The 27,333-nt window shown below is 44.4% G+C and overlaps 1 protein-coding gene across 5 annotated transcripts in view; it reads right to left on the reverse strand.

Annotated features, from left to right (window-relative positions):
- PACS2 (phosphofurin acidic cluster sorting protein 2) overlaps window positions 1-20,513 on the reverse strand; it is a 406,668-nt gene extending 386,155 nt beyond the window's left edge. For 2 of the 5 annotated variants that reach the window (XM_040333364.1, XM_040333363.1), the window contains exon 1: window positions 20,147-20,513. In XM_040333364.1, the coding sequence (XP_040189298.1) occupies window positions 20,147-20,325 (179 nt within the window). In that variant the 5' untranslated portion in view covers window positions 20,326-20,513. The remainder of the gene's footprint in view (window positions 1-20,146) is intronic. The other 3 variants (XM_040333367.1, XM_040333366.1, XM_040333368.1) reach the window with 2 other exon arrangements.
- Between the last annotated feature and the right edge of the window lie 6,820 nt (window positions 20,514-27,333).

Consider the following 27,333-nt stretch of genomic DNA (forward strand, 5'->3'; position numbering starts at 1 on the left):
TGTCCAAGGCTCTGCCCATGATTAGTGATCCCAAATATCTCCAAATCAAACTTGCACGTTGTTGGGCATGTGGAGGGACCAAAACAGGAAATCATACAAAACCTCTAGCCAGGGTAGCAGGAATGGGATTCGAACTCAGGGCTGGTAGGCAGAAGTGCTAATCCATTAGCCACTGGGCGGCCACATGTTTTTTTAGGCATCTCTGTGGTGGCAAACTATGTCCAAGGGGTGCAAGAAGTTAATCAATGCAGATGTACTGTGGAAGGCCAAAGAGCCAGTAAACAACCTGTTTCTGGCATATGCCATCTGTTTGGAAGGCTGGTTATGGCCAATTACCGTCACCATGCTGAGCGCTAAACAGCTGTCATTTAGTGGGTTTTGGCCGGGTAAGAGGCTGCAATTAGTGCTGGTTAGAAAATGTTACGGCCGATTAGAGTCCTTGTCCATAGAAAACATGACAATTTGCAATGGTGGTGGAACCCTCCTACACATAAATACTACATTTATGCAAGGACCCGAGTCAGGAGTTATGTTTAACATAGGGAGAGCAGACAACTTCCCTACATGAAGTGGTATTTAAACCCAGAACCTCAGTGCTGCTGAGCAGAAGGGCTAAGCTGTAAGCCACCAAGCTGCCACATGTGGAGCCCTCCTACACATAAATACACATATACCGCATTTCTTTGGACATATAGGTGGTGGAATTACATTAGTCAGGAGTAATTCTTCTTGATTTATTCTGTGATATTTGGTGGTTCTTGGTGTGCGAGTGTAGAATAGTGATGTTACGGTCTGATTTTTGGGAATGGTACGCATATCACATTTTTTGGGCTCCAATTAGGATCATTTGGAAATAATAAAAAACGCACAAAATTGAGACTCGTAAATACAGTAAAACCTTGGACTGCGAGCATAATTCGTTAGAGAAACATGCTTTTCCCATAAGAAATAATGGAAACTCAAATGATTCGTTCCACAACCATTTATTCATAAATCCTTCAGTTTATAGTCTGTATAAAAAGATTACAAAGGGGGGGGGGGGACCGCATCTCTGCATAGGTGGGACTTTAAATGAAGCACATGTCTGCGCTTTCATCCCTAATACGTATAAAAAGATTATAGCAATGTGATCAGGTTGTGGAATCATAAAATGTCCATCCATAAATGGCGGCCTCCACAAGAGGATTAGAAGTATAAAAGAGAAGAGTGTAGCAATATGTTGCGTAATGTTGTACCTTCATTAAATGTAACCATATTGCTACACTTAGAAACGCCTCGCCTCTTTTATACTCAGTTTTGACATGATGCCTACTCTTATATCAAGACATCGCTTGTATATCAAGTTATTAAAAAAATGTTGCTGGTCTTTCAAAACAAGTTACTCTCAAGCCAATGTTTTACTGTACACCTGTGTGAGTTTGGGTAAAAAGATTTGTGTGAGATGGAAAGCTACAAGTGAAAGGGACGGAGACTTTTTTTTTTTTTTTTTACCAAACCATGAACGGGATGATGAAGCAACATTGTTGCAAGGACAATTTCTTTGAGACAAAGATACATTTCATCGCAAGATGAAAAGGATTTATTTGGGGAAGTTACAATTGTACCATTAGAATCAATGGCTAAAACGTGCATTGGGCTACATAACGCTAATTTTCACTCGCAAAAAATGTTTTTTAACCCAGCACTCATTTTGGCATTTACTAGAACTCTTGGTAAAAAAGCCATGGGAGATAAAATGAGAGTAGTTTGTATGTCTGAGCATGCTCAGTTGTGCTGGTGCCTAGTTGTAAAGAGACTGGAAATGTATCTCTTAGACTTTTAAAGATATTTCAGTGTAGAAATTACTTTCACACACTTTAAAGCAGATTATCTTTAATAATATATACCGCATATTTCAGTACCATTTAGGCCAGGGGTAGGCAACCTCGGCACACCAGCTGTTTTGAAACTACCAATTGCATCATGCCTCTGCCTCTAGGAGTCATGCCTGCGATTGTCAGGGTCTTGCAATGTCTCATGTAACTTGTAGTTGCACCACAGCTGGAGGGCCAAGGTTGCCTACCCCCGATTTAGGCAATCATATTATACTCTAAATCAGGGATAAGCAATTAGCGGACCTCCAGCTGTTGCCAAACTACAAGTCCCATCATGCCTCTGCCTCTGGGTGTCATGCTTGATGCTGTCAGAGTCTCGCTATGCCTCATGGGACTTGTAGTTTGGCAACATCTGGAGGTCCGCTAATTGCATATCCCTGCTCTAAATATTGCATGTGCAATTTTCCAGGTCCTACCAAGAATAAGAGTTTGGGCGCCATCTTTTCTGGGAGCTTTAGTAAATTCAATTTTGGGAGTGCCCAAGAGTGGTAAGGATGTGGAATTCTCTTCCACAAGCAGTGGTTTCAGCAGGGAGCATAGATAAAAAAAAAAAAAAAAAACACCTATTAGATAGGCCCCTAAACGACCACAACATACAGGGATATACAATCCAATATTAACATAAAAGCGTGCACGCACACGTTGGACTTCTTTTTTCAACCTCACCAACTATGTTAAAATCTAATGGGTGTAGTTAAAATTGTAACGCATTAATCATTTCTCTACAACTTCCAAACTCATTATATACTGCAGGAGTGAAAAATCGAATATGTTATGTCTGGTATTAACCATTAAGGTTTGAACATGCACTATAGACACAGATTTAAATCGATAGAGAACATCTTTAAGTAAAACCAAGTGTCATTATAAGAATATTGCTTTTAAAAAAAAAGAAAATGTTAAAAAAAAAAAAAAAAATGTAAAAGACTTTTTGCGTGATGATGCCACCAAGCAGGGCACATTTACATGAACTTTAACAGTTCAAGAAATTGAACAGAACACAACAAAAGATTTTAGCAGCTTGGCCTCAAGAAGGGCAGCAAAGAGGTCACTACTTCACTCCAGGAAAAACCATCAGTGACAGACTGATATTCTGCAAATGTACAAAATTGGACTGCTGACGACTGGAGTAAAGTCATTCTCGCCGATGAATCCCCCGATTGTTTGAGGCATCCGAAAAAAACCTTGTTGTCCAGAAAAGATAAGCACTACACTATAATCAGTCCTGTCATGCTCATGCAAAATAATTCCGTGCTGAGATGGTAAGTGGCTACAAAACCAATAGACAAGTGGAGAAAAACAGACAAAACATAAATTGTAGCGCTAAAAAATACACCAAGTGATCTAAACACTGTGTTCAATAATAAATGGAAATGATAATGGACATATAATCGATGAAAATATAAGAAAAAAAAGTCTCTAATGTGAAATAAAATGAAAAAGTGTCAGTCCAATGAAAGCAAAAGTACCAATGTTCCCACAATCCGAACGTGACACACAATGTGAAAAATGGCCGCCACCAAACGGAGAGAGGCTTACATGAAGTATTGAACCCTGAAGAACATACGTTCAAAAGGGTCAACCGAGCTTGACATAAATGCTGTAAGACCAAATCCTCAGCTGCAGTGATCACACAACATCCAACACCTCAATCTGCTATGCCCAGGGTAGATCGGTGGGTCATTGCCCATAAGCACCCATAAACCTATCTACCCTGGGCATAGCGGATTGAGGTGTTGGATGTCGTGTGATCACTGCAGCTGAGGATTTGGTCTTACAGCATTTATATGAAGCTCGGTTGACCCTTTTGAACGTATGTTCTTCAGGGTTCAATACTTCCGGTAAGCCGCTCTCCATTTGGTGGTGGCCATTTTTCACATTGTGTGTCACGTTTGGATTGTGGGAACATTAGTACTGTTGCTTTCATTGAACTGACACTTTTTCTTCATATATTTTGATCGATATATGTCCATTATTATTATTAAACACTGTGTTTATATCACTTGGTGTATTTTTTAGCACTACAATTTATATGTTTTGTCTGTGTCATGCTAACAGTAAAGCATCCCGAGACCATTCATGTGTGTGGCGAGTTGCTAAAGGCTGTAATGTAACAAAATGGGTAAAAAGCCAAGGGGGTGAATCATACATACACACAGAAAAATAAGAAGCAACCTAGCTATATGACAAAACTAGGGCTGGAACTAACGATTATTTTCATAATCGATTAGTTGGCCGATTAATTGGATAATAGCCATAAAAAATAAAATTAGCATTTTTCATTTTTTTTGGGCCAATTTGTTGTTGGGCAGATTACAAAACACAAATTGCCCCAAAAACACATTACATGCTTTTCTGCAGCTTCTCCATTGAAGTATATTGAACCAAAAAAAACAAAATAGCACCGTTTTGCGTTAAAGTCCTCGCCCTTTCCAAATACGCAGCAGCTGAAAAAAAATCATGGATGTGAACGTGTCCCATAGGAAAACATGTAAATGAACTGTAGTGAGTTTCTGCAAAAAGCACCAAAAAACAGAGGTGTGAATCCAGGCCTGAGATGTTTAGTAACATAATGGGGTTAAAAAAACTAAAATAAGTACAAAAAGAATAATCGCTACTGTAAAGGGTTAATTTTTTTTACTGTGGGACAGTGAAATATTTACAGTAGCAATTTGCTTTTTTGTACTATAAAGGGCTAATTTTAGTTTTTTTAACACCATTATGTTACTGGCAGATTAATCGATTATGAAAATTGTAATCGATTAAGTTCATAAGTTGTTCAATTAGTTGTTTCGGGCCTAGACAAAACCCACCCAGGCTACCCCAATTGGTTGAATAATCTAAATTAGTCAAAAAACAAATAAGGTCTACATCTATATTCATGCCAGCAGGCTGTAAAGTATACAATTTGTATAACCATTCTGTTTCTTTTTGCGAGTCTGCTTTTTAAAGATTGGTCCCCCTCCAGTGTTTTTTGACTCTGTCTATGCCATAAAAAGTAAGCAATGATGGATCCCTATTATGGAACAGTCTAAAGTGATTTGGCACACTGTTTGGGGGAAACCGTTTTTAATATTGGCTATATGTTCATTTATCCTAGTCCGTAATTTGCGTGTGGTTCTATACTTCTATGAAATTATAGCTCCCCTTTTTTTGATTAAATACTGAATTATTTTTAAGTCTTCTATGAATAAATTCTTATAAACCCATAACGCGTTAAGAACTTGGCGGCTGTCCACAATTTTTTTTTTTTTATATTAAATTTTCTTGTATACTTTGATATCCATGTAGGTTTCAAATGTGTCCAGATATTTATCTGGAGCAAATTTGAGTCCTTGTGCTAGGACTTCTTACTACTTCCAAAAATTCTACCCCTGCTAAATTAAATAAGACTATATTTGTCTTTTTTTTTTTTTCTTTCCCCTCTTTCTAAATTGTCTCTTTGGTAGAACTGTGGTAGTGGGGGTGGGATTCTGTAAGGCTCCTTCCAACCCCTACATTTCCCCCCTTGTTGGTATTGGTTTTGATAGGGTGCTGTCTTCCTCTAAAATTACCCCTATAACCACCCCTAGGTGGTCTGGAGGTATAATTTTTTCTATCATAACTGTAATAACCATGATAATCTGGTGTTCCGTTTGCCAAATGGGGCAAACCTATTTTGCGTGGTACAGAATGTTGTTGTGTGCAGGGGTGATTGTTTGACTGATTGAATTTAGGTTTGTTCTGTGGTTTAGTGTCCATTTTCATTTTTTTCCGTGCATCACCCATCTGCCTGGTGATACACGCTATTCTCCTCAGTGTCAGGTTAAGGCACCAACACATGTAAGCGTCCATTTGGCTATCTATTGTTTGTTCATATTATTAAATGGTTTTACACTATGGTCCCGTGTTTATCTGTTTAACGGGCTACTTTGGTGGAGACATACGGGGTTCCCAGCCATACCAGTACATCAGCAAGATTCCTGACCCATAAAACATTGCGCATGCTGACCTGCTTTTTAGTTAACCACTTCCCGCCCGGCCTATAGCCGATTTACGTCCGGGAAGTGGTTATGAAATCCTGACAGGACGTTCCAGAACGTCCTGCAGGATTTCATGCCGCGCACGCCCGTGGGGGCGCGCATCGCGGCGATCGGTGATGCGGGGTGTCAGTCTGACACCCTGCATCTCCGATCTCGGTAAAGAGCCTCCGGCGGAGACTCTTTACCACGTGATCAGCCGTGTCCAATCACGGCTGATCACGATGTAAACAGGAAGAGCCGTTGATGGCTCTTCCTCACTCGCGTCTGACAGACGATAGTAGAGGAGAGCCGATCGGCGGCTCTCCTGACAGGGGGGGTTCGCGCTGATTGTTTATCAGCGCAGCCCCCCCTCGGATCGCCACACTGGACCACCAGGGAAGCCCACCCTGGACCACCAGGGTGGGCAAAAAAAAAAAAAAAAAAAGCATTCAAAAAAAGAAAAAAAGAGGCCAATCAGTGCCCACAAATGGGCACTGACTGGCAACCTGGCAAAATCAGTGCTGCCCCACAGTGTCCATCAGTGCCACCCCAGTGTCCATCAGTGCCACCCCACAGTGCCCATCCGTGCCCAGTGCCCACCTATCAGTGCCACCCATAAGTGACGCCCATAAGTGCCCATCTGTGCCGCCTATGAGTGCCGCCCATGAGTGTCCATCAGTGCCGCCTATGTGTGCCCATCAGTGTCGCATACCAGCGCCGCCAATCAGTGCCCGTCAGTACTACCTCATCGATGTCCATCAGTGCCATCTCATCGGTGCCCATTAGTGCCGCCATATCAGTGCCCGTAATTGAAAGAGAAAACTTATTTACAAAAAAAATAACAGAAAAAAATAAAAACGCAATTTTTTCCCCCAAATTTTCAGCATTTTTTTAGTTGTTGCGCAAAAAAAAAAAAAAAAAAAAAAAAAAAAAAAAAAAAAAAATCGCAGAGGTGATCAAATACAACCAAAAGAAAGCTCTATTTGTGGGGGAAAAAAGAACGCCAATTTTGTTTGGGTACAGTGTAGCATGACCGCGCAATTGCCATTCAAAGCGCGACAGTGCTGAAAGCTGAAAATTGGCTTGGGCGGGAAGCTGCGTAAGTGCCTGGTATGGAAGTGGTTAAAGAGGTCATGGTGGTCTGGCAAGTAGGCCTGTCACTCACTGGCTGACATATGTGAAGTCTTTTCCATTGGTGACGAGGCACAGATTGAAGTCGAATTACAATCAATATATGGACTTTTTTTTTAATGAAATATTCACTTCATGTCTATTTATGCACTTTTATTTGAATTGTACATGCATTAAATTAACATTATGCACTTTAGTACTGTACAATTTGCACTTTTTTTTTTATGCGCTGCATATGATCAATTAGCTCTTTGCACTTTATTATTTTTGTAGGTAAAGCAGATTAGAATCATAGCGCCCCCATATTCACACATTCTACTAGTTCAAGACAGCACTTAACTTTTCAGGGGAGCAGATTACACCATTTATTTAAATTATTCCATAGCGCAAGGTTCTTTTTCTTTTATGTTAACCAGGAAGGGCGCCATTGGGGTTACTGGCTCCAAGGGAGCATATACGATCATACTGAGAGTGTCGCATCAGGATAAAGGCGGATTCTATGGATGTTTATTTACAAGAAGGCACTATTGTGAATACAGACAATGTGCCACGTGAATTTTCTTCTGTGCAAAGAGGTTATGCAAATAGACACAAGGCAAAGTGACGCATCCTCTTCAATGCGACACACTACGATGTAAGGTAACAGCGTGTATATTGTATATCATTGAAGATCGTGATGTCACTTCCGGTGCCTGTCTGTCCTGACGCATATTATCACAGTCACGTGACTTCATCAGGAGACCGTGCAAAGCTTGCCTCTCGTGGTGTATAGATTTTAACCACTTAAGGACCCCTTCACGCCGATATACGTCGGCAGAATGGCACATCAACGTATATGTACGTTGTCCTTTAAGCCCAGCCGTGGGGATCGCAGGCGAGCGCCTGCGGCACGCTCCCGCGGTCCGAAACTCCATGACCCGATCGCCGCTGGAGTCCCGCAATTGGTCCCCGGAGCTGAAGAACGGGGAGAGCCGCGTGTAGACACGACTTCACTGTGGCGGCAGCATCGATCGTGCAATTCCTTTTATAGGGGGACACAATTGATGACGTCACACCTACAGCCACACCCCCCTACAGTTGTACACACACTTCAGGTCACACATAACCCCATCAGCGCCCCCTTGTGGTTAACTCCCAAACTGCAACTGTCATTTCCACAGTAAACAATGCATTTTTTGCTGTGAAAATGACAATGGTCCCAAAAATGTGTCAAAATTTCCCGAAGTGTCCGCCATAAGGTCGCAGTCACAAAAAAAAAAAAAAAATAACAAATAAAAAAAAAATCGCTGATCGCCGCCATTAGTAGTAAAACAAATAAAAAAATTAATAAAAATTAAATAAAACTATCCCCTATTTTGTAAACGCTATAAATTTTGCGCAAACCAACCGATTATTGCGATTTTTTTAACCAAAAATAGGTAGAAGAATACGTATCGGCCTAAACTGAGGAAAAACAAAAAATTTTTATATATTTTTGGGGGATATTCATTATAGCAAAAAGTAAAAAAAAAATTATTTTTTTCAAAATTGTCGCTCTATTTTTGTTTATAGCGCAAAAAATAAAAACCGCAGAGGTGATCAAATACCACCAAAAGAAAGCTCTATTTGTGGGGGAAAAAAGGACGCCAATTTTGTTTGGTAGCCACGTCACACGACGCAATTGTCAGTTAAAGCGACGCAGTGCCGAATCGCAAAAAGGGGCAAGGTCCTTTAGCTGCATTTTGGTCCAGGTCTTAAGTGGTTAATCTACTCTGAGATGCGAGTACCTGAAGCCGTTTTTAAATAATAAAGTGTTCAAATCATACTACACTATCTGGACTCCCCCTTTCTTCTTTCCTAGACACCTCACATACACTAACCAGGAGAGGGATGCCATTGCCTTAACTGGCTCCAAGGGAGCAGATACACACTGTCATAAAGAGTCTGTCACATCAGGATAAAGACGATTCTCTGGATGTTGATTTATGAGAAGGCACTATTGTGAATACCCACGATCTTCAATGATAAATATACACACGATGTCACCTTACATCGTAGTGTGTCGCACAGAAGAGGAGAAGTCACTTTGCACTGTGTCTTTGCACAGAAGACAATTTACGAGGCACATTGCGTTTACTTGCACGTACAGAAGAGGACAAGTCACTTTATATCTTTAACACAGCTGCCTTCTCTTGGTCATCTGTAACCACCTTCCTTTCCTTATCCTTTATAAAACCTATGCGTTCCATCCTTGCCTTTTTACTATGAATATATTTTTAAAATTTCTTGGGATTATTCTTACACCTCACATTCCTTGTATTGTTTGAATGCTAGCACTGACCCCTCCGCTTTGGACTTTTTAATGGCCATTTTGTTTGTCTTTTATATGATGTTTTACATTTTGGTTCAGCCACCCAAGTTTTACCTTTGTTCTTCTATATTTATTACCCATTGGAATGAACTCTGCGATACATTTAATATACAATTATAAAAAAAAAAAAAAAAGCTTGTAAAACAATTGACACGGTATGTTCATTCTGGTCATCTAAATTAATGAATATGCACATTTGGATTAAAAAAAAATAAATAAAATAAAATAAAATAAAAAAGGGGGGGAGGAGGAGTAATTATACTAAAGATGCACCCAATAGACAGACATTTGTGTCAAAACCAAAAATGCAGGATCCACTTGGCCAAAAAACAAAAATTACAGTTTAATATATATATAATTGTATTATATTTGACTTCTTAACCACTTCCTTACTGGGCACTTAAACCCCCTTCCTGCCCAGAGGACTTTTTGCGATTCGGCACTGCGTCGCTTTAACTGACAATTGCGCGGTCGTGCGACGTGGCTCCCAAACAAAATTTACGTCCTTTTTTTCCCACAAATAGAGCTTTCTTTTGGTGGTATTTGATCACCTCTGCGGTTTTTATTTTTTGCGCTATAAACAAAAATAGAGCGACAATTTTGAAAAAAAAATGTAATTGTTGCTGTAATAAATGGCTCAATTTTGAAAAAAAAAAAACATTTTTTATCCTCAGTCTAGGCCGATACGTATTCTACATATTTTTAGTAAAAAAAAAAAAAAAAATCGCAATAAGCGACTGGTTTGCGCAAAAGTTATAGCGCCTACAAAATAAGGGACAGAATTATTATTTTTTTATTATTATTTTTTTTACTAGTTATGGCGGCGATCTGCGACATTTATTGCGACTGCGACATTATGGCGGACACATCGGACACATTTTTGGCACCATTCACATTTATACTGCAATCAGTGCTATAAATATGCACTAATTACTGTATAAATGTGACTGGCAGGGAAGGGGTTAACACTAGGGGGTGAGGAAGGGGTTAAATGTGTGTTCCCTAATTAGTGTTCTAACTGTGGGGGAAGGGGGGTGACTGGGGGGGTGACCGATCTGTGTCTCTATGTACAAGAGACACAGATCCGTCTCCTCTCTCCCCTGACAGCACCGCTGTCTGCGAGAGCCGGGAATGAGAGATGATCTCATATGTAAACATATGAGATCATCTCTCATTGGCCGCACAGATCGCCTAGGAAACGGCCGCTCCGATTAGCTGTTCACGGCGATCTGTGACTGGCTGTGTCCAAGGGACACGGCCAGTACAGAAGTTCCCCGCCGCGCGCTCGGGAGCGCACGGGGGGAACGCGGAAATGAGCTGCCGTCAATTGACGGCGGCTCAGAGATTTAGAACCACCCTGCGGCCGTCAATAGTCGTACGGCCGTAGGGAAGTGGTTAATTATCATGAATTTAAATAGATTTGAATTTATTGTCGGCCACTGGCACTTTTAGCACAAGAAAAATGCATTACATTAAAATTCTAGGTAGGTCTTCACGCTGGCCCGTTGCGCTTCAATTGTGGTGTTAAAAGTCTTGCTTGTTGCATTTTTGGGCAGAAAAAACAAAAAACAAACAAACACACACAGCGCCAAAAACGCACCCTCCCATTGAAAATGCAGCAAGAATGCATCAATAATTCACCAGTGCTACATTTTTGATGCATTTGAGTCACATGACCTATGAAAAACACACCACATGGTAAAAGTGCAGTAAAATCACGTGCGTTTTTCGGCAGCTTTTTCTCTTATCGACAAAATGCCGATAACACCATTTTCAGCCAATATGTTCCGGTCAATCTCTAAAATGATACCTCTACATTTACCACCACTTCATATAAATGAAATTAAAAACCAGTGTTCCAGATTTAGTATCATTGATTAGCACCTCCTTAGGAAGCATGCAAGTGGAACATATCTTAACCACTTCCATACAGGGCATTTTCACCCCCTTCCTGCCCACACCAATTTTTAGTTTTCAGCGCTGTTGCACTTTGAATGACAATTGCGCGGTCATGCAACACTGTACCAAATTATTATTATACAGGATTTATATAGCGCCAACAGTTTGCGCAGCGCTTTACATCAGGGAAGACAGTACAGTCACAATACAATTCAATAGAGAAGGGATAAGAGGGCCCTGCTCGTTAGAGCTTACAGTCTAGAAGATGAAATCTTTATGTTTTTTTCCCCTCACAAATAGAGCTTTCGTTTTGTGGTATTTGATCATCTCTGCGGTTTTTATTTTTTGCGCTATAAACAAAAGAAGAGCGACAATTTTGAAGAAAAAAAAAAAAAAAAACACAATTTTTTTAACTTTTTGATTTAACCCTTTTGCGCCGAGCGTATGCATATATGCGTCCTCGGTTTCGGGGGTTATACAGGGATGATGACCGCAGCTGCAGGCATCATCCCGGTACCGTTGTTTAGAGCCGGCGATTGGCTATCCAGGCATAACAACCGATGCGGCTAAAAGCTGCTCGGTTGTTATGCCGGAGGAGCGGGAGGGGACATCCCGCCGCTCTGACCGGGCCTCCCGTCCCACCGGGAGACCCGATCCTCGATCCGGCACCTCCGGTGTCCAGGCACAGAGTGAAACGAAGCCGTAAACGGCTTTGATTCAGTCTCCGCAATGTAAACACGGAAGCGTCGTCATGACATCACTTCCGAGTTTCTCGGCTGCCAATGGCGTTGGATTTAAAAAAGTACACAGTATTCAGAATCACCGTTTTCGGTGATCTGAATACTTTGAAGTGCAAAGGAGGGATTGGGGGTCTTTTAGACCCCCGATCCCTCCATAAAGAGTACCTGTCACCACCTATTACTGTCACAAGGGATCAAAATGTAAAGAAAAAAAAAAACGCAATTTTAATATTATAAAAAAAAAAAAAAGAATTTTTATTTATTTTAACGCGCCTCTCTCCCCCCCCCCCCCCCCCCCCCCCCCCGCGCGAGCTCGCGCAACAAAGAAAACGCATACGGAAGTCGCGCCCGCATATGAAAACTGTGTTCAAATCACACATGTGAGGTATCGCCGCGATCGTCAGAGCGAGAGCAATAATTCTATTGCTAGACCTCCTCTGTAACTCTAACCTGGTAACCATAAAAAAAAAGTTTAAATCGTCGCCTATGGAGATTTTTAGGTACCTTAGTTTGTCACCATTCCACGAGTGCGTGCAATTATAAAGCGTGACATGTTTGGTATCTATTTACTCGGCGTAACATTATCTTTCACATTACACAAAAAAATTGGGCTAACTTGACTTTTTCATTTTTTTTTTTTAATTCATGAAAGTTAATTTTTCCCAAAAAGTTGCGTTTAAAACACCGCCACACAAATACCGTCCGACAAAATATTGCAACAATCGCCATTTTATTCTCTGAGAGATATAGATTATATATATATATATATATATATATATATATATATAATGTTTAGGGGTTCCAAGTAATTTTCTAGCAAAAACAAAAAATATGGATCTTACAGTAGGTGAACCCGATTTTGTGTCAATCTCGCTCTCTTTCTCAGCGAGATTGAGCACCTACGAGCCCCATCGCGGGAGCCAGCGCCGAGCTGGCTTGCCGCGATGGATACAGAGCCGTCATAGAAGCGACGGGAGATCCGACTTGGATTCCCGCCAATTCTACACGTGTGCGGCGTTTGTTATGAATCCTGAAGGGGAAGTCCCCGCCGGATTTTAAATAAAAATCCGGCATGGGTCCCCCCTCAGGAGCATACCGGGCCCTTAGGTCTGTTATGGGTTGTAAGGAGAGCCCCCCTACGCCGGAAAAAAACGGCGTAGGGGGTCCCCCTACAATCCATACCAGACCCGTATCCAAAGCACGCTACCCGGCCAGCCAGGAAGGGAGTGGGGACGAGCGAGCGCCCCCCCCCCTCCTGAGCCGTACCAGGCTGCATGCCCTCAACATGGGGGGGTTGGGTGCTCTGGGGCAGGGGGGCGCACTGCGGCCCCCCCCACCTCAGAGCACCCTGTCCCCATGTTGATGAGGACAGGGCCCCTTCCCGACAACCCTGGCCGTTGGTTGTCGGGGTATGCGGGCGGGAGGCTTATCGGAATCTGGGAGCCCCCTTTAATAAGGGGGCCCCCAGATACCGGCCCCCCACCCTAAGTGAATGAGTATGGGGTACATCGTACCCCTACCCATTCACCTGCAAGAAAAGTGGTAAAAACACAAATAAACCACACAGTGTATTAAAATATTTTATTTTTCTGCTCCGGAGGCCGCCCCCTGTCTTCTTTATTAGCTCTTTTACCAGGGGGGGCTTCTTCTTTGACGTCTTCGGGTGGGTGGGGGCCGCCGTCTGGTTCTCTTCCACCGCCGGGGGGGGTGGCTTTTAAAAAAGCCCCCACCCCCCCGGCGGGTTTCCTCCGGCGTCTTCGGCAGGGCTCTTCTTCTTCCGCTATCCCGACGGGTCTTCTCAACTCTCCGGGGTTCTCCTTCTGTCTTCGCCGCTCTCCGTTGTTGACTCGGCGCACCCCGGTTCTTCGTCTCGCTGTCCGGTGTCTTCTTCCGTGATGTACGTCTTCTCCTTCCGTGCTGTGATGAGTTCTTCTTCCGTGCTGTGACGTCATGTTCTTCACTTCTCTCCTTCTCCCGATGTTGCCACGCCGGTCCTCCTCGCTGAAATGACGGATGCGCGCCTTGCATCGGACCTATATAGGCCTCACAGTCCCATCATGCTCTGTACCTACCCATGTGATACCTACCACGTGGTAGGTATCACATGGGTAGGTACAGAGCATGATGGGACTGTGAGGCCTATATAGGTCCGATGCAAGGCGCGCATCCGTCATTTCAGCGAGGAGGACCGGTGTGGCAACATCGGGAGAAGGAGAGAAGTGAAGAACATGACGTCACAGCACGGAAGAAGAACTCATCACAGCACGGAAGGAGAAGACGTACATCACGGAAGAAGACACCGGACAGCGAAACGAAGAACCGGGGTGCGCCGAGTCAACAACGGAGAGCGGCGAAGACAGAAGGAGAACCCCGGAGAGTTGAGAAGACCCGTCGGGATAGCGGAAGAAGAAGAGCCCCGCCGAAGATGCCGGAGGAAACCCGCCGGGGGGGTGGGGGCTTTTTTAAAAGCCACCCCCCCCCGGCGGTGGAAGAGAACCAGACGGCGGCCCCCACCCACCCGAAGACGTCAAAGAAGAAGCCCCCCCTGGTAAAAGAGCTAATAAAGAAGACAGGGGGCGGCCTCCGGAGCAGAAAAATAAAATATTTTAATACACTGTGTGGTTTATTTGTGTTTTTACCACTTTTCTTGCAGGTGAATGGGTAGGGGTACGATGTACCCCATACTCATTCACTTAGGGTGGGGGGCCGGTATCTGGGGGCCCCCTTATTAAAGGGGGCTCCCAGATTCCGATAAGCCTCCCGCCCGCATACCCCGACAACCAACGGCCAGGGTTGTCGGGAAGGGGCCCTGTCCTCATCAACATGGGGACAGGGTGCTCTGAGGTGGGGGGGGCCGCAGTGCGCCCCCCTGCCCCAGAGCACCCAACCCCCCCATGTTGAGGGCATGCAGCCTGGTACGGCTCAGGAGGGGGGGGGGGCGCTCGCTCGTCCCCACTCCCTTCCTGGCTGGCCGGGTAGCGTGCTTTGGATACGGGTCTGGTATGGATTGTAGGGGGACCCCCTACGCCGTTTTTTTCGGCGTAGGGGGGCTCTCCTTACAACCCATAACAGACCTAAGGGCCCGGTATGCTCCTGAGGGGGGGACCCATGCCGGATTTTTATTTAAAATCCGGCGGGGACTTCCCCCTCAGGATTCATAACAAACGCCGTACACGTGTAGAATTGGCGGGAATCCAAGTCGGATCTCCCGTCGCTTCTATGACGCGCTTGCTGGGATGTGCTGTCACTATTCCAGTGAGTGTGAGATGTCGGCGAGATCTCGGCACCCTGTCGCCGAGTATCAGCGCGACGCTGTCGTGCTAAAAGCACAATATCACAAACACCTACTGTAACTTGTAAACACCAAATGTCAGAAATAGGCTTAGGCATGAAAGGGTTAATAAATATCACAATAAAAAAAATAAAAAATAAAAATTCCTCAGTTTAGACCGATACATATTCTTCTACGCATTTTTGTTAAAAAAAATAAATAAAAAAAATAATCGCAATAAGCGTATATCGATTGGTTTTCGCAAAAATTATAGCGTCTACAAAATATGGGATAGATTTATGGCGGCGATCTGCAATTTTTATTGTGACCGTGACATTGCAGGGGACATATCGGACACTTGAGAAGTTTTTGGGACCATTCACATTTATACAGTGATTAGTGCTATAAAACTGCACTGATTACGGTATAAATGTGACTGGCACTAGAGGGCGCTGAAGGGGTTAATATGTTCCCTGGGAGTGATTCTTACTGTAGGGAGGAGGGGACTCACAAGGGGAGGAGACCGATGTGTGTTCCTCTGTACTGGGAACACACATCGGTCTCCTCACCTCTGACAGGAGGTGGATCTGTGTGTTTACACACACAGATCTACACTCCTGCCATGATCGCCGGCAATCGCGGGTGCCCGGCGGACATTGCGGCCACCGGGAACGTGCACCAGGTCACGAGCGGTGCCGCAGGCTCTAGATGGCCGGGAAGAAAAGAGGGAGGGTTCCTGCCGGCGTCATATTATTATTAGAGGTTGTTCACGCTGGTTTTTTTTTTCTTTTTATAAAAATCCACAGCTACAAATTCTGTAGCTGCTGACTTTTAATAAAAGAACGCTTACCGGTCCAGGGATCCAGCACTGTCCTCATCTGGGCTAGTTCACTAGTTTTTGAATACCCGTCACCAGCATCATAATTGTGGGCAGCTACTTTACAGCCAGCTGCCCACTGGGCATGTGTGAGCCGTTCTGCGCTTTGTGAATGGCCTGCAATCCTCTGGGACCTGTAAAGTATCCCAGAAAGTTGCAGGAGGAAGGGGGAGAGGAGGACTTGCACTTGAATCATTCTAGGCTAACTGAGCAGTGGGACCGGGTACCTGTCAAAGCTAGTTACACGCTCCCCCAAAAAAAAATTGAATGCCAAATGTGGCTGGGGGAGGAGGACTTAAAGGGGTTGTAAAGGTTCGTTTTTTATTTTCTAAATAGGTTACTTTAAGCTAGTGCATAGTTGGTTCACTTACATTTTCCTTCAATTTCCCTTCTAAATGTTTTTTTTTTCCTTTGTCTGAATTTCTCACTTCCTGTTCCTCCTCAGTAAGCTGTTCTAAATTACTTTCGACCACTCAGTTGATGGTGGAAAGCTTACTGAGGAGAAACAGGAAGTGAGAAATTTAAACAAAGAAAAAAAACATTTAGAAGGGAAATGGAAGAAAAAGGTAAGTGAACCAACAATGCACTAGCTTAAAGGAACCAATTTAGAAAATAAAAGAGAACCTTTACAACCCCTTTAAAGCAGAACTTCCCCTTTTGAGTGGAGTTCTGTTTTAAGCCATAGATATCCAAGGTCTGGTGTTTGCTTTGCTACTAAAATGCATAGTGTCATTATGCCAGGTCACAATTATTCCAAAGCCCTCAAATATTTTTGGATGGCTACAAATCTGACAAGGGTATTACATTTTTTTTTTTAACTACAACTGCTAGCCCATCATGTTCAGCCCAAGAACCCCAAAAGTATCAGTACACGATATGTGGGTATTGTAGCTCTTGCAATAGGATGTCAAAATATGCATGCAGCTATAATAAATAAGGGACTGCAAAAACCTGACCTACATGGGAGGCGTGCGTGAAAAAGCCTTTACATTCCTAAAATATTACATCCAGACTAGTTTGCCAATGAAAATAAAAAAGGCACCAACTGTAGCTTTAAATGACTCCCCAAAAAGATACAGCAAGTGAGTTGCAAAGTGCACCGAAAGTGAACTTGGAAATGCAGTCTCTGTAAATCTGAGGGGAAGATCTGAAATGAGGGGGCTCCCAGATTCCAATAAGCCCCCCGTCCGCAGACCAACGGCCAGGGTTGTCAGGAAGAGGCCCTTGTCCTCATCAACATGGGGACAAGGTGCTTTGGGGTGGCGGGCGCAGGGCCCCCCTGCCCCCACCCCTCCGATGTTGAGGGCATGCGGCCTGGTATGGTTCAGGAGGGTGGGCGCTCGCTCGTCCCCACCTCCTTACCTGATCGTCCGGGCTGCATGCTCAGATAAGGGTTTGGTATGGATTTTGGGGGACCCCCACATCGTTTTTTGGGTAGGGGTTCCCCTTAAAACCCATACCAGACCGAAGGGCCTGGTATGCTCTTAGAGGGGGAACCCATGTCTTTTTTTTTACTTTGGGGTGGAGTTCCCCTTCAAGATCATCAGAGCACAAGTCGCATACCAAATTCTGATCAGGCAAGACGGCGATCCAACTTTGATCCGACTTCAGTGATATTCAATGGCCTTAAGTAGGATTAAAGTTGGACCAAAGTAGTACAGGGAGCATTTTTAAAAGTCGGACCAGTTAAGACGGCTCTCATAGGTAAACATTGATTTTCACAGGTCATGCGACATGAGCTCCCAATGTCGGTCCGTTTGTCGTACCAGTGTGAACCCGGCCTAAAGGGTGTGCATCCCGTTATGTGCAGCTAGCCACTTCAGCTAAAATGTTTTTCTGCTGTGCCTACAGAATTCATACTACTACTACACTCCCACAATGCATCATGTTATATAATTAGAGAAAGAGCAGAGGAATGACAGGATCTGCCTGTTCACAGAACACAATGCATTGTGGGAGTGCAGTAATAGCAGCTCTGTGAATGGTAGAGAGCAGTGTAACTTCTCACTGGTAGTCAGTCATGTTAACATCTACAACACTGAAGACAGACACTTAGGGCAACAACTGGTGGCTCCCAAGAGGTACAGCAGATTTTTAGCAGAAGCAGCAATCTGCAAGTAATGGAATACATGCAATTATACTTAAAACAGAAGTTCACCTTTCTCAAGATGTTACGCTCATATTTAGGGTGGAGCATCCACCACCTCACCCGCTGATCCTCCCCCTCCCTGTGACAGTGGGCAGGGGACTTTCTCCACGCACCAGCTGTCACAATTTGAATACCGCACAGCCGTGCGGGGCTCTCTCCACAGAGTTACGTTATTCAATCACAGAGTTCTGTGAATGAATAAACTACCGCCGACAGCTTGTAGTTCTCAATGAACTGAGAGGGTGCTGGTAAGGGGTCTTGTAGTCCACTGTAATTCCTGGACCTTAGCAACTGCCTGCATCGGAGGTACAGGCCGACAGCTATACTGACAGTCTGCAAGAGCCTGGCATTACATCCGCGATCTTCTTCTAAGAAAACAAAATAAATGCAAAAAATAAATAAAACATTTTATTTAAAAAAGGCGAACTTAAAGCGGGGGTTCACCCAAAAAAAAATAAAAAAAAAATTAATATTACATCTAGCAGAGCCAGCATAGTAAGGGCATTTACTTACTAATTTTCGGCTGTTTTTTTTTTTCTCCGTACATACCTTTATATTCTGTTTTTGTCCAGGGCTTCCGAGTTCCGATGACTGCGGGACTGGGCGTTCCTATCCTTCCGTTCGATGATTGACAGATTGTGAAACAGGTGACCTGTCACACAACGCGCGTCACCAGATTTCCAGGAATAGGCGAGCTGCGAGTCAGCACCATACGGCACCTGCGCCCGCCGTGTAGAGCCGACTGCCCAGGCGCCGTATAGTGCCGACTCGCAGCTCGGCTATTTCCGGAAATCTGGTGACACGCGTTGTGCGACAGGTCACCTGTTTCACAAGCCGTCAATCATCGAACGGAAGGATAGGAACGCCCAGTCCCACAGTCAGCGGAACCCTGAGGCAGGGATAGGAACGCCCAGTCCCGGAGTCATCAGAACGCGGAAGCCCTGGACCAAATCAGAATATAAAAAGGTAAGTACGGAGAAAAAAAAAAAAAAAAACTGCCGAAAGTATATGCCCTTACTATGCTGGCTCTAATGTTAAACATTTGTTTTTAGGGTGAACCTCCACTTTAACCTTTACTTGGATTTGTCTACATTTACCTTACTACCCAATATTGTAAACTGCTTGAGGTAAGGGAATGTGAATGTACAAAATACGTAAGGCACCATGTAATTTGTCTGGGCTATATAAATAATAATAATAATAATAATAATAATAATAATAATAATATAGCAACACCAGTTTATAAAAAAATCCAGTAAAAGTTATTCTATTTTTTGGGTGTCACAGGAGGACGGACCCATAGTGGGCATGTCTTTGTAGCCTACACTTGGGTATCCCTTGGGGTTTAGTGATAAAAGGCATTACCACCCAACAAAGGTTATAGTAAATGTTGTTAGTGATAGGTGCAAGTTCTATAACCAATAGCTGACTATTCTTGGACATGTCATCCCAATCCACAGCTGTAATATGAGACAACATTGATTACCATGGGTACCACACTAATACCATGGGTACCACACTAATACCATGGGTACCACACTAATACCATGGGTACCACACTAATACATCCATCAGCCTCATTAACTCTTTCTCTGCCCTTTGCATTAATGAAATCTCTGGTTAATAAACAGTTTCTATGTCACAAATAGGGTTGCCACCTCATCCCATTAAACAGAACACATTAAAAACACAGGTTCTGGGGCTAATGTCAGTCACAGAACATGTGTAATGAAGGGATGAAGCGGTGACCATAATCACATATGGCGCTGTCAGTTCTAGATGGGCTCCTAACCAACTCCTAGAGGAGGAAACACACACACAGGAACACTACTACTCAATCACCAGCGGTATTACCTGGGGATACAACTGTGACTGGAGCCGTCTATCTCCCAGGTGGCAAACAAGTTCATGGGCACTGGCCTGTTCAGTGCCCCGGGGAAACTCAGCCTTCCCTTATCTGCCATGGCGCCCTCCTCCTTCTGCCAATGAGCAGAATTGATATTCGTCTGCCGAGGAGCCGAGGACACAGACATGGACCTCTGGTCACATTTCTCTCCAATCTCTGGACTCCCTGCCCTCCTTCTGCGCGCTCTCGCCGACCCAGTGAGCGCGCCCCGGCGATTCTGCAGCTTTGGCTTTGAATAACAAATGCTTTATTAGCAAAACCCCTTTCACTCCGCACAGTGTACTGATCACACGATAAACCCCCCTCCACCACATCACGGGAGCGCGTGCCTGACTCCAATGTTGCCTGCCCATTCGCCAGCCGGCTGGCCTATCACCGAGCTCCTGCTTGATTCGCCGTTATTATTATACGAGCGTGCAGAGCTGAGAGAAACAGCCGGCCGGATGTGACATTGGAGCGCGAGATGAGGACGTTGTTGTGGTGCATTGTGGAATTAATGATTTATGAGAAGTCTATGCGACTGTAGATCGGGTTGTTAGACGCTAAAGACCTTCATATCGTATCACCTGATGTCCAAGGCATTATCATCGCATTAAAGTGGAGTTTCACCCAAAAGGAGACTTCCGCTTTAATCGCTCCTCGCCCCCTTACATGCTACATTTGGCATGTAATATTTTTTTTGGGGGGGGGAGTGGGGGCTTCGTTAGGAGTGGGATGCCCTGTCCTACTTCCACCTACGAGCCGCCTAGGAGACTCCTCCTCTGTCCCTAGGCGGCTCGTCCCTTTCCCAAGTGGTCTCCTGGGACACGTGACAGGTCCCAGAAGATCGCCTGTCCATTCCGGGAGCACAGCGCGACTCGCACATGCGTAGTGTGTCACGGCCGGGTGCCCATAATAGCAATGGAGAAGAGGAGCGATGCTCTGGGTGGCAGCATCGCTGGACCGTAGAACAGGTAAGTGTCTGTTTATTAAAAGTCAGCAGATACACTTTTTGTAGCTGCTGACTTTTAATAAACCAAAAAAGTCTGGAACTCCACTTCCCGCCCGCCCGACGGGTTTTTACGGCCACAATGTGGCTCTTAATTGCCGGGAGGCTGTCTATATACGGCCTCCAGCCACTGGGGGGCACGCGCACACGCCCGCCTCGTCAGTCAGGTGCAGATGCGCGTGCCTGGTGGCCGCGGTGTGTAAACACAGAGATCCACGTCCTGTCAGGGAGAGGAGACCGATGGTGTGTCCCTTGTACATAGGGACAACCATTGGTCAGTCCCCTCCCCCCACAGTAAGAATCACCTAGCAGGGCACACATTAACCCCTTCCCTGCCCCCTATGCCTCGTACACACGGGCAAACATGTACGATGAAAACGGTCCGCCGGACCGTTTTCAGCGGACATGCCCGCCCGGAGATTTCTGTACACCATCATACAGAAATGAGAGACAATCCGCGCGGACAGACAGCGCGGTGATGTGTTCGCGCCGTGACGATGATGGCGGCGATGTGCGCGACGCTGAAAGGTCAATGCTTCCACGCATGCGTCAAAGTCATTCCACGCATGCGAGGGATGGCGGCCGCTTGGACATGTACGGTAAGTCTGTACAGACGACCGAACATGTCCGACGGACAGGATTCCAGCGGGCATGTTTCTAAGCAAGTTTAGAAACATTTGTCCGCTCAAAAACGGTCTGGCGGGCAAATGTACGCTGGAATCCTGTCCGATCGGCCGTACACACGACCGAACATGTCTGCTGAAACTGGTCCGCGGACCAGTTTCAGCAGACATGTTCGGTCGTGTGTACGGGGCCTTAGTGTTAACACCTTCACTGCCAGTCACATTTACACAGTAATCAGTGCATATTTATAGCACTGTTCGCTGTATAAATGTGAATGGTCCCCAAAAGTGTGTCCGCCTTAAAGGGGAGGTTCACCCTAAAAACGACTTTCCCTTATTACACTGCCCCCCCACATTACAATACGATTATGCCTATTACTTTTTTTTTGATGCTGTACATACCTTCGTTCAGCTATTCACCCGTGGCTTCCGAGTTGCGAGTCCCGCGCGAGTGGGCGTTCCTAACATGGTGGTGATTGACGTTTTGACAAAAAACGAGCTCCCCCCGTCGCGTAAGCCGCGTCACGATTGGCGAGAGGAGCCGAACGGCGAGTCGGCGCTATACTGCGCCTGCGTATCGCCGTTCGGCTCCTTTCGCCAATCGTGACGCGGCTTACATGACGAGGGGGAAGCTCGTTTTTTGTCAAAACGTCAATCACCACCATGTTAGAAACGCCCACTCCCGCGGGACTCGCAACCCAGAAGCCACGGGTGAATAGCTGTACCAAGGTATGTACAGCATCAAAAAAAAAGTAATAGGCATAATCGTATTGTAATGTGGGGGGGCAGTGTAATAAGGGAAAGTCGTGTTTTGGGTGAACCACCCCTTTAATATCGCAGTCCTGACAAAAATCACCACCATTATTATTAAAAAAAATGTCATAATTCTATCCCCTATTTTGTAGATAGAACGTTTGCACAAACCAATCACTTATTGCGATTTTTATTTTTACCAAAAATATGTAGAAGAATACGTATCGGACTAAACTGAGAAAATATATATATATATATATTTTTTTTATTGGATATTTATTATAGCAAAAAGTAAAAAATGGTGTTTTTTTTTTTTCAAAATTGTCGCTTTATTTTTGTTTATATCACAAAAAATAAAAACCGCAGAGATGATCAAACACCACCAAAAGAAAGCTCTATTTGTGGGGAAAAAAGGACGCCAATTTTGTTTGGGAGCCACGTCGCATGACCGCGCAATTGTCATTTAAAGCGTGACAGTGCTGAAAGCTGAAATTTCGCCTGGGCAGGAAGGGGGTATATGTGCCCAGTAAGCAAGTGGTTAAAGAGGAAGTAAACCCTGATAGGTGTTACTTCCTCTTTGTTTCCCTGCAAAGGTAAAGCATAATGGGCTACTATGCATTGCATAGTAGCCTATTATGTGTCACTTACCTTAAACCAAAGCCTGCAATGTCACCGCTGTCCCCTGTTTCACGAAGCGTCTATCTTCCTTCCGGGTATGGCGGCTCCGGCACTGTGGCCACGATGACGTCACTCCCGCGCATGCAGTTTACAACCACTTTAAAGCGGAGGTCCGCCCACCGCTGCAAAATTTAACCACTTAAGCCCCGGACCATATTGCTGGTCAAAGACCATGCCACTTTTTGCGATTCGGCACTGCGTCGCTTTAACTGACAATTGCGCGGTCGTGCAAGGTGGCTCCCAAACAAAATTGGCGTCCTTTTTTTCCCACAAATAGAGCTTTTTTTTGGTGGTATTTGATCACCTCTGCGGTTTTTATTTTTTGCGATATAAACAAAAATAAAGCGACAATTTTGAAAAAAATGAATATTTTTTATTTCTTGCTATAATAAATATCCCCCAAAAATTAGGCCAATACGTATTCTTCTACATATTTTTCGCAAAAAAATCGCAATAAGCGTTTATTGATTGGTTTGCGCAAAAGTTATAGCGTTTACAAAATAGGAGGTAGTTTTATGGCATTTTTATTAATATATTTTTTTTACTAGTAATGGAGGCGATCAGCGATTTTTATCGGTACTGCGACATTATGGCGGACACTTTTGACACATTTTTGGGACCATTGGCATTTTTATAGCGATCAGTTCTCTAAGAATGCATTGATTACTATAACAATGCCACTGGCAGGGAAGGGGTTAACACTAGGGGGCGAGGAAGGGGTTAAGTATGTTCCCTGGGTGTGTTCTAACTGAAGGGGGGGTGGACTGACTTGGGGAAATGACTGATCGCTGTTCATACATTGTATGAACAGACAATCAGGCATTTCTCCCCCTGATAGGACCGGGAGCTGTGTGTTTACACACACAGCTCCCGGTTCTCCCTCTGTAACGAACAATCGCGGGTGCCGGCGGTGATCGCGACCGCCGGGCACGTGCACGCCCCTATTGGCTGCTCGGCGAGATGACGTAGATCTACGTGATCTCGCCCAGCAGAGCCGACCTGCCGCCGTATAACTGCGGTGGCTGATTGGCAAGCGGTTAAAAGCCAGCAGCTACAATTACTGCAGCTGCTGGCTTTTAACCACTTCGGTCCCTGGAAGATTTTACCCTCTTCCTGACCAGAGCACTTTTTACAATTTGGCACGGTGACGCTTTAACTGACAATTGCGCGCTCGTTGGACACTGTACCCAAATGAAGTTTGCGTCCTTTTTTTCCCCACAAATAGAGCTTTCCTTTGGTGATATTTGATCACCTCTGCGGTTTTTATTTTTTGCACTATAAACAAAAAAAGAGTGACAATTTTGAATAAAAACTAAGTTTTTTACTTTTTGTTATAATATATATCCCCCCCATTTAAAAAAATAAATGAATTCTTCATCAGTTTTAGGCCAATATATATTCTACATATTTTTGGTAAAAAAAAAAAAAAATCACAAAAAGCGTATATTTATTGGTTTGTGCTAAAGTTATAGCGTCTGCAAACTATGGGAAAGATTTATGGCATTTTTTTTTCTACTAGTAATGGCGGTGATCTGCTATGGTGCTGGAGCCCTTTCTGCGCACGATTAGGGGAAATAGGAAGATTAAGGGGATTTGTATTGGATCAACAGAACATAAGATCTCAGCTTACGCAGATGATCTACTGTTGTACCTCTCTTCTCCTCTTTGACGGAACTGATGTTAGAAATAGACAGGTTTGGCCTTCTATCTAATTTTCAAAGAAATATTGAGAAATCAGTGTTGATGCCGAGCCATGTGCCTCTGAGGATGAGGACCACCTTGCAACAATCTTTCCCCTTTGTTTGGCACCTTGATTCTATATTGTATTTAGGGATTTATATCTCTTCAGATACAAAGCGCCTATATGATCTAAACTATGGACCCTTGATGGTATCCATAATAAAAGACCTGCAAAAGTGGAGAAGTGACATGGTTTGGCAGGGTAAATGCGAATTTGTGTAATTCCCAGACTTATTTACGTTTTACCGTACCCATAACATTCCCACAGATATTCTTTAAACAAATACGAATGGCTTTTATGACCTTTGTGTGGAGAGATAAACATCCCAGGTTGGCACACAAGATTTTAAGGAGACCAAAACCCGAGGGTGGGACACCCGGATATAGCGTTTTATTACAGAGCCATGGCCCTGGTTCGTATAATGAACTGGTGCCATGACTCTGCTAGTAAAATTTGGGTGCTCTTGGAGAAAACTTTAGCAGGTAGGACCTTGGCCATAGCCCCCTGGATTCTGGTTTCTTATAGGGGGTTGTCAGAATATGCATCACCATTGACGAAGACAATACTATCCATTTGGGATAGAATGAACAGTACGGTAAGGTTTACCCCCCAATATCCCCTTTAACATCATTGGAATGGTTTCCCTGGGGGAAGAGAAAGTGGGTTTAGATTGCTGGAGAATGGACAGGAAGGGTAATTGCGCTGGCGTGGCCCCACAGGGTAAATTGCTTCTATTGGTGGATTTGGTTCGAATACTGGGGGAAGTACCAATGGCTGTATGAAAATACCGTCAACTGACAGATTTGTTTAATAAGTGGAAGCTTATTAGCAGATCAGGCCAGCGAACCTGCTTACTACGTTTGAGGAATGGTGTATTAACTTATCAGAGCCGGGTCATATGTTGTCTCGAATGTATAGGCAGGTTCTGAGCGCCCAAAATATGACAACTCGAGAATGGCAAAGAGAACTGGGCTATAATTTTACATCAGAGCAAATGAAAAGGCTCATAGGAGCGACACATCATACTTCAATAAGTTCCCATATACAGAAGATGTATTATGCCCCGTACACACGATCGGAATTTCCGATGGAAAAATACTTTTCCATCGAAAATTCTGAACGTGTATAAGCCCCATCTGAGTTTTTTACCATTGGATATTCCGAAGAATTCTATCAGAGTTTAGATAGAGAACATGTTCTCTTTTACTCCGATGGAATCCCGTCGGAATTCAGATGTGAGTTTGGCTGGGCAAAAGCCGATCGTTTGTACAGGGCATTACAAGTTCCTGACAAGATGGCATCGTACACCGGCTAGATTGGCTCAGATATATCCATCGGCGGATGCTGGAGGGGATTTAACTAAAGGGGTTCATTTCTGCATTTATAGTGGCATTGTGCAAAGATTAATGTTTTTTGGGAGGAGATAACCCATTGGATTAAGAAAATGACACTTAGGCCCCGTACAGACGACCGAACATGTCTGCTGAAACTGGTCCGCGGACCAGTTTCAGCAGACATGTTCGGTCGTGTGTAGGCCCGAGCGGGCAGGATTCCAGCAAACATTTGCCCGCCGGGCCTTTTCCCAGCGGGCAAATATTTCCGGACTTGTTTTAAAACAGCCCGCTGGAATCCTGTCCCCTCGGACATGTTCGGTCGTCTGTACAGACCTACCGAACATGTCCGAGCGCCCGCCATCCCTCGCATGCGTCGAATGACTTCGACGCATGCATGGAAGCATTTAACTGGCAGGGCCGCCCACGTCGCCGCGTCATCGTCGCGGCGACGGCGCGGACACGCCCCGCGTATTGTTTACGCGCGGATTTTTGTATGATGGTGAGTACAGCCACCATACAGAAATCCCCGGGCTTACATGTACGGTGAAAACGGTCCGGCGGACCGGTTTCATCGTACATGTATGCTCGTCTGTACGCGACATTAGACCTATAGAATTCTCTCCATTACATTTTCTTTTTCATGGGATGCCATTATCTGCTAGGTTTTATAAGAGAAGCGTTACTCCCCATTTGCTTAATGCAGACAAAATATTGATACCTAGATTTTGGAAACAGTCTGGATGTCCCACTATTATGGATTGGAAAAGGGAGGTAGAAAAAATAATGGAAGCAGAGAGATGGATACATAAGGTTAAAGACCAACAGAATACATTTAAAGATACATGGGCATGGTGGCTGTATTGCTCCTCAGAAATAGGGGTGGATTAAAATCTTTTGCGGGCAATGCTGCGTTATGAATCGGAAAGTCTGTGGGATGCATCTGGTGAGGGGGAATTGGGAGAAGGTGGGGGTTTTTTTTTGTGTGTTTTTTTTTTTTGTCTCCTTTTTTCCTCCTCTG

This window comes from Rana temporaria, chromosome 13, assembly GCF_905171775.1.
Source record: "Rana temporaria chromosome 13, aRanTem1.1, whole genome shotgun sequence".
In the NCBI taxonomy this organism is placed as follows: domain Eukaryota; kingdom Metazoa; phylum Chordata; class Amphibia; order Anura; family Ranidae; genus Rana; species Rana temporaria.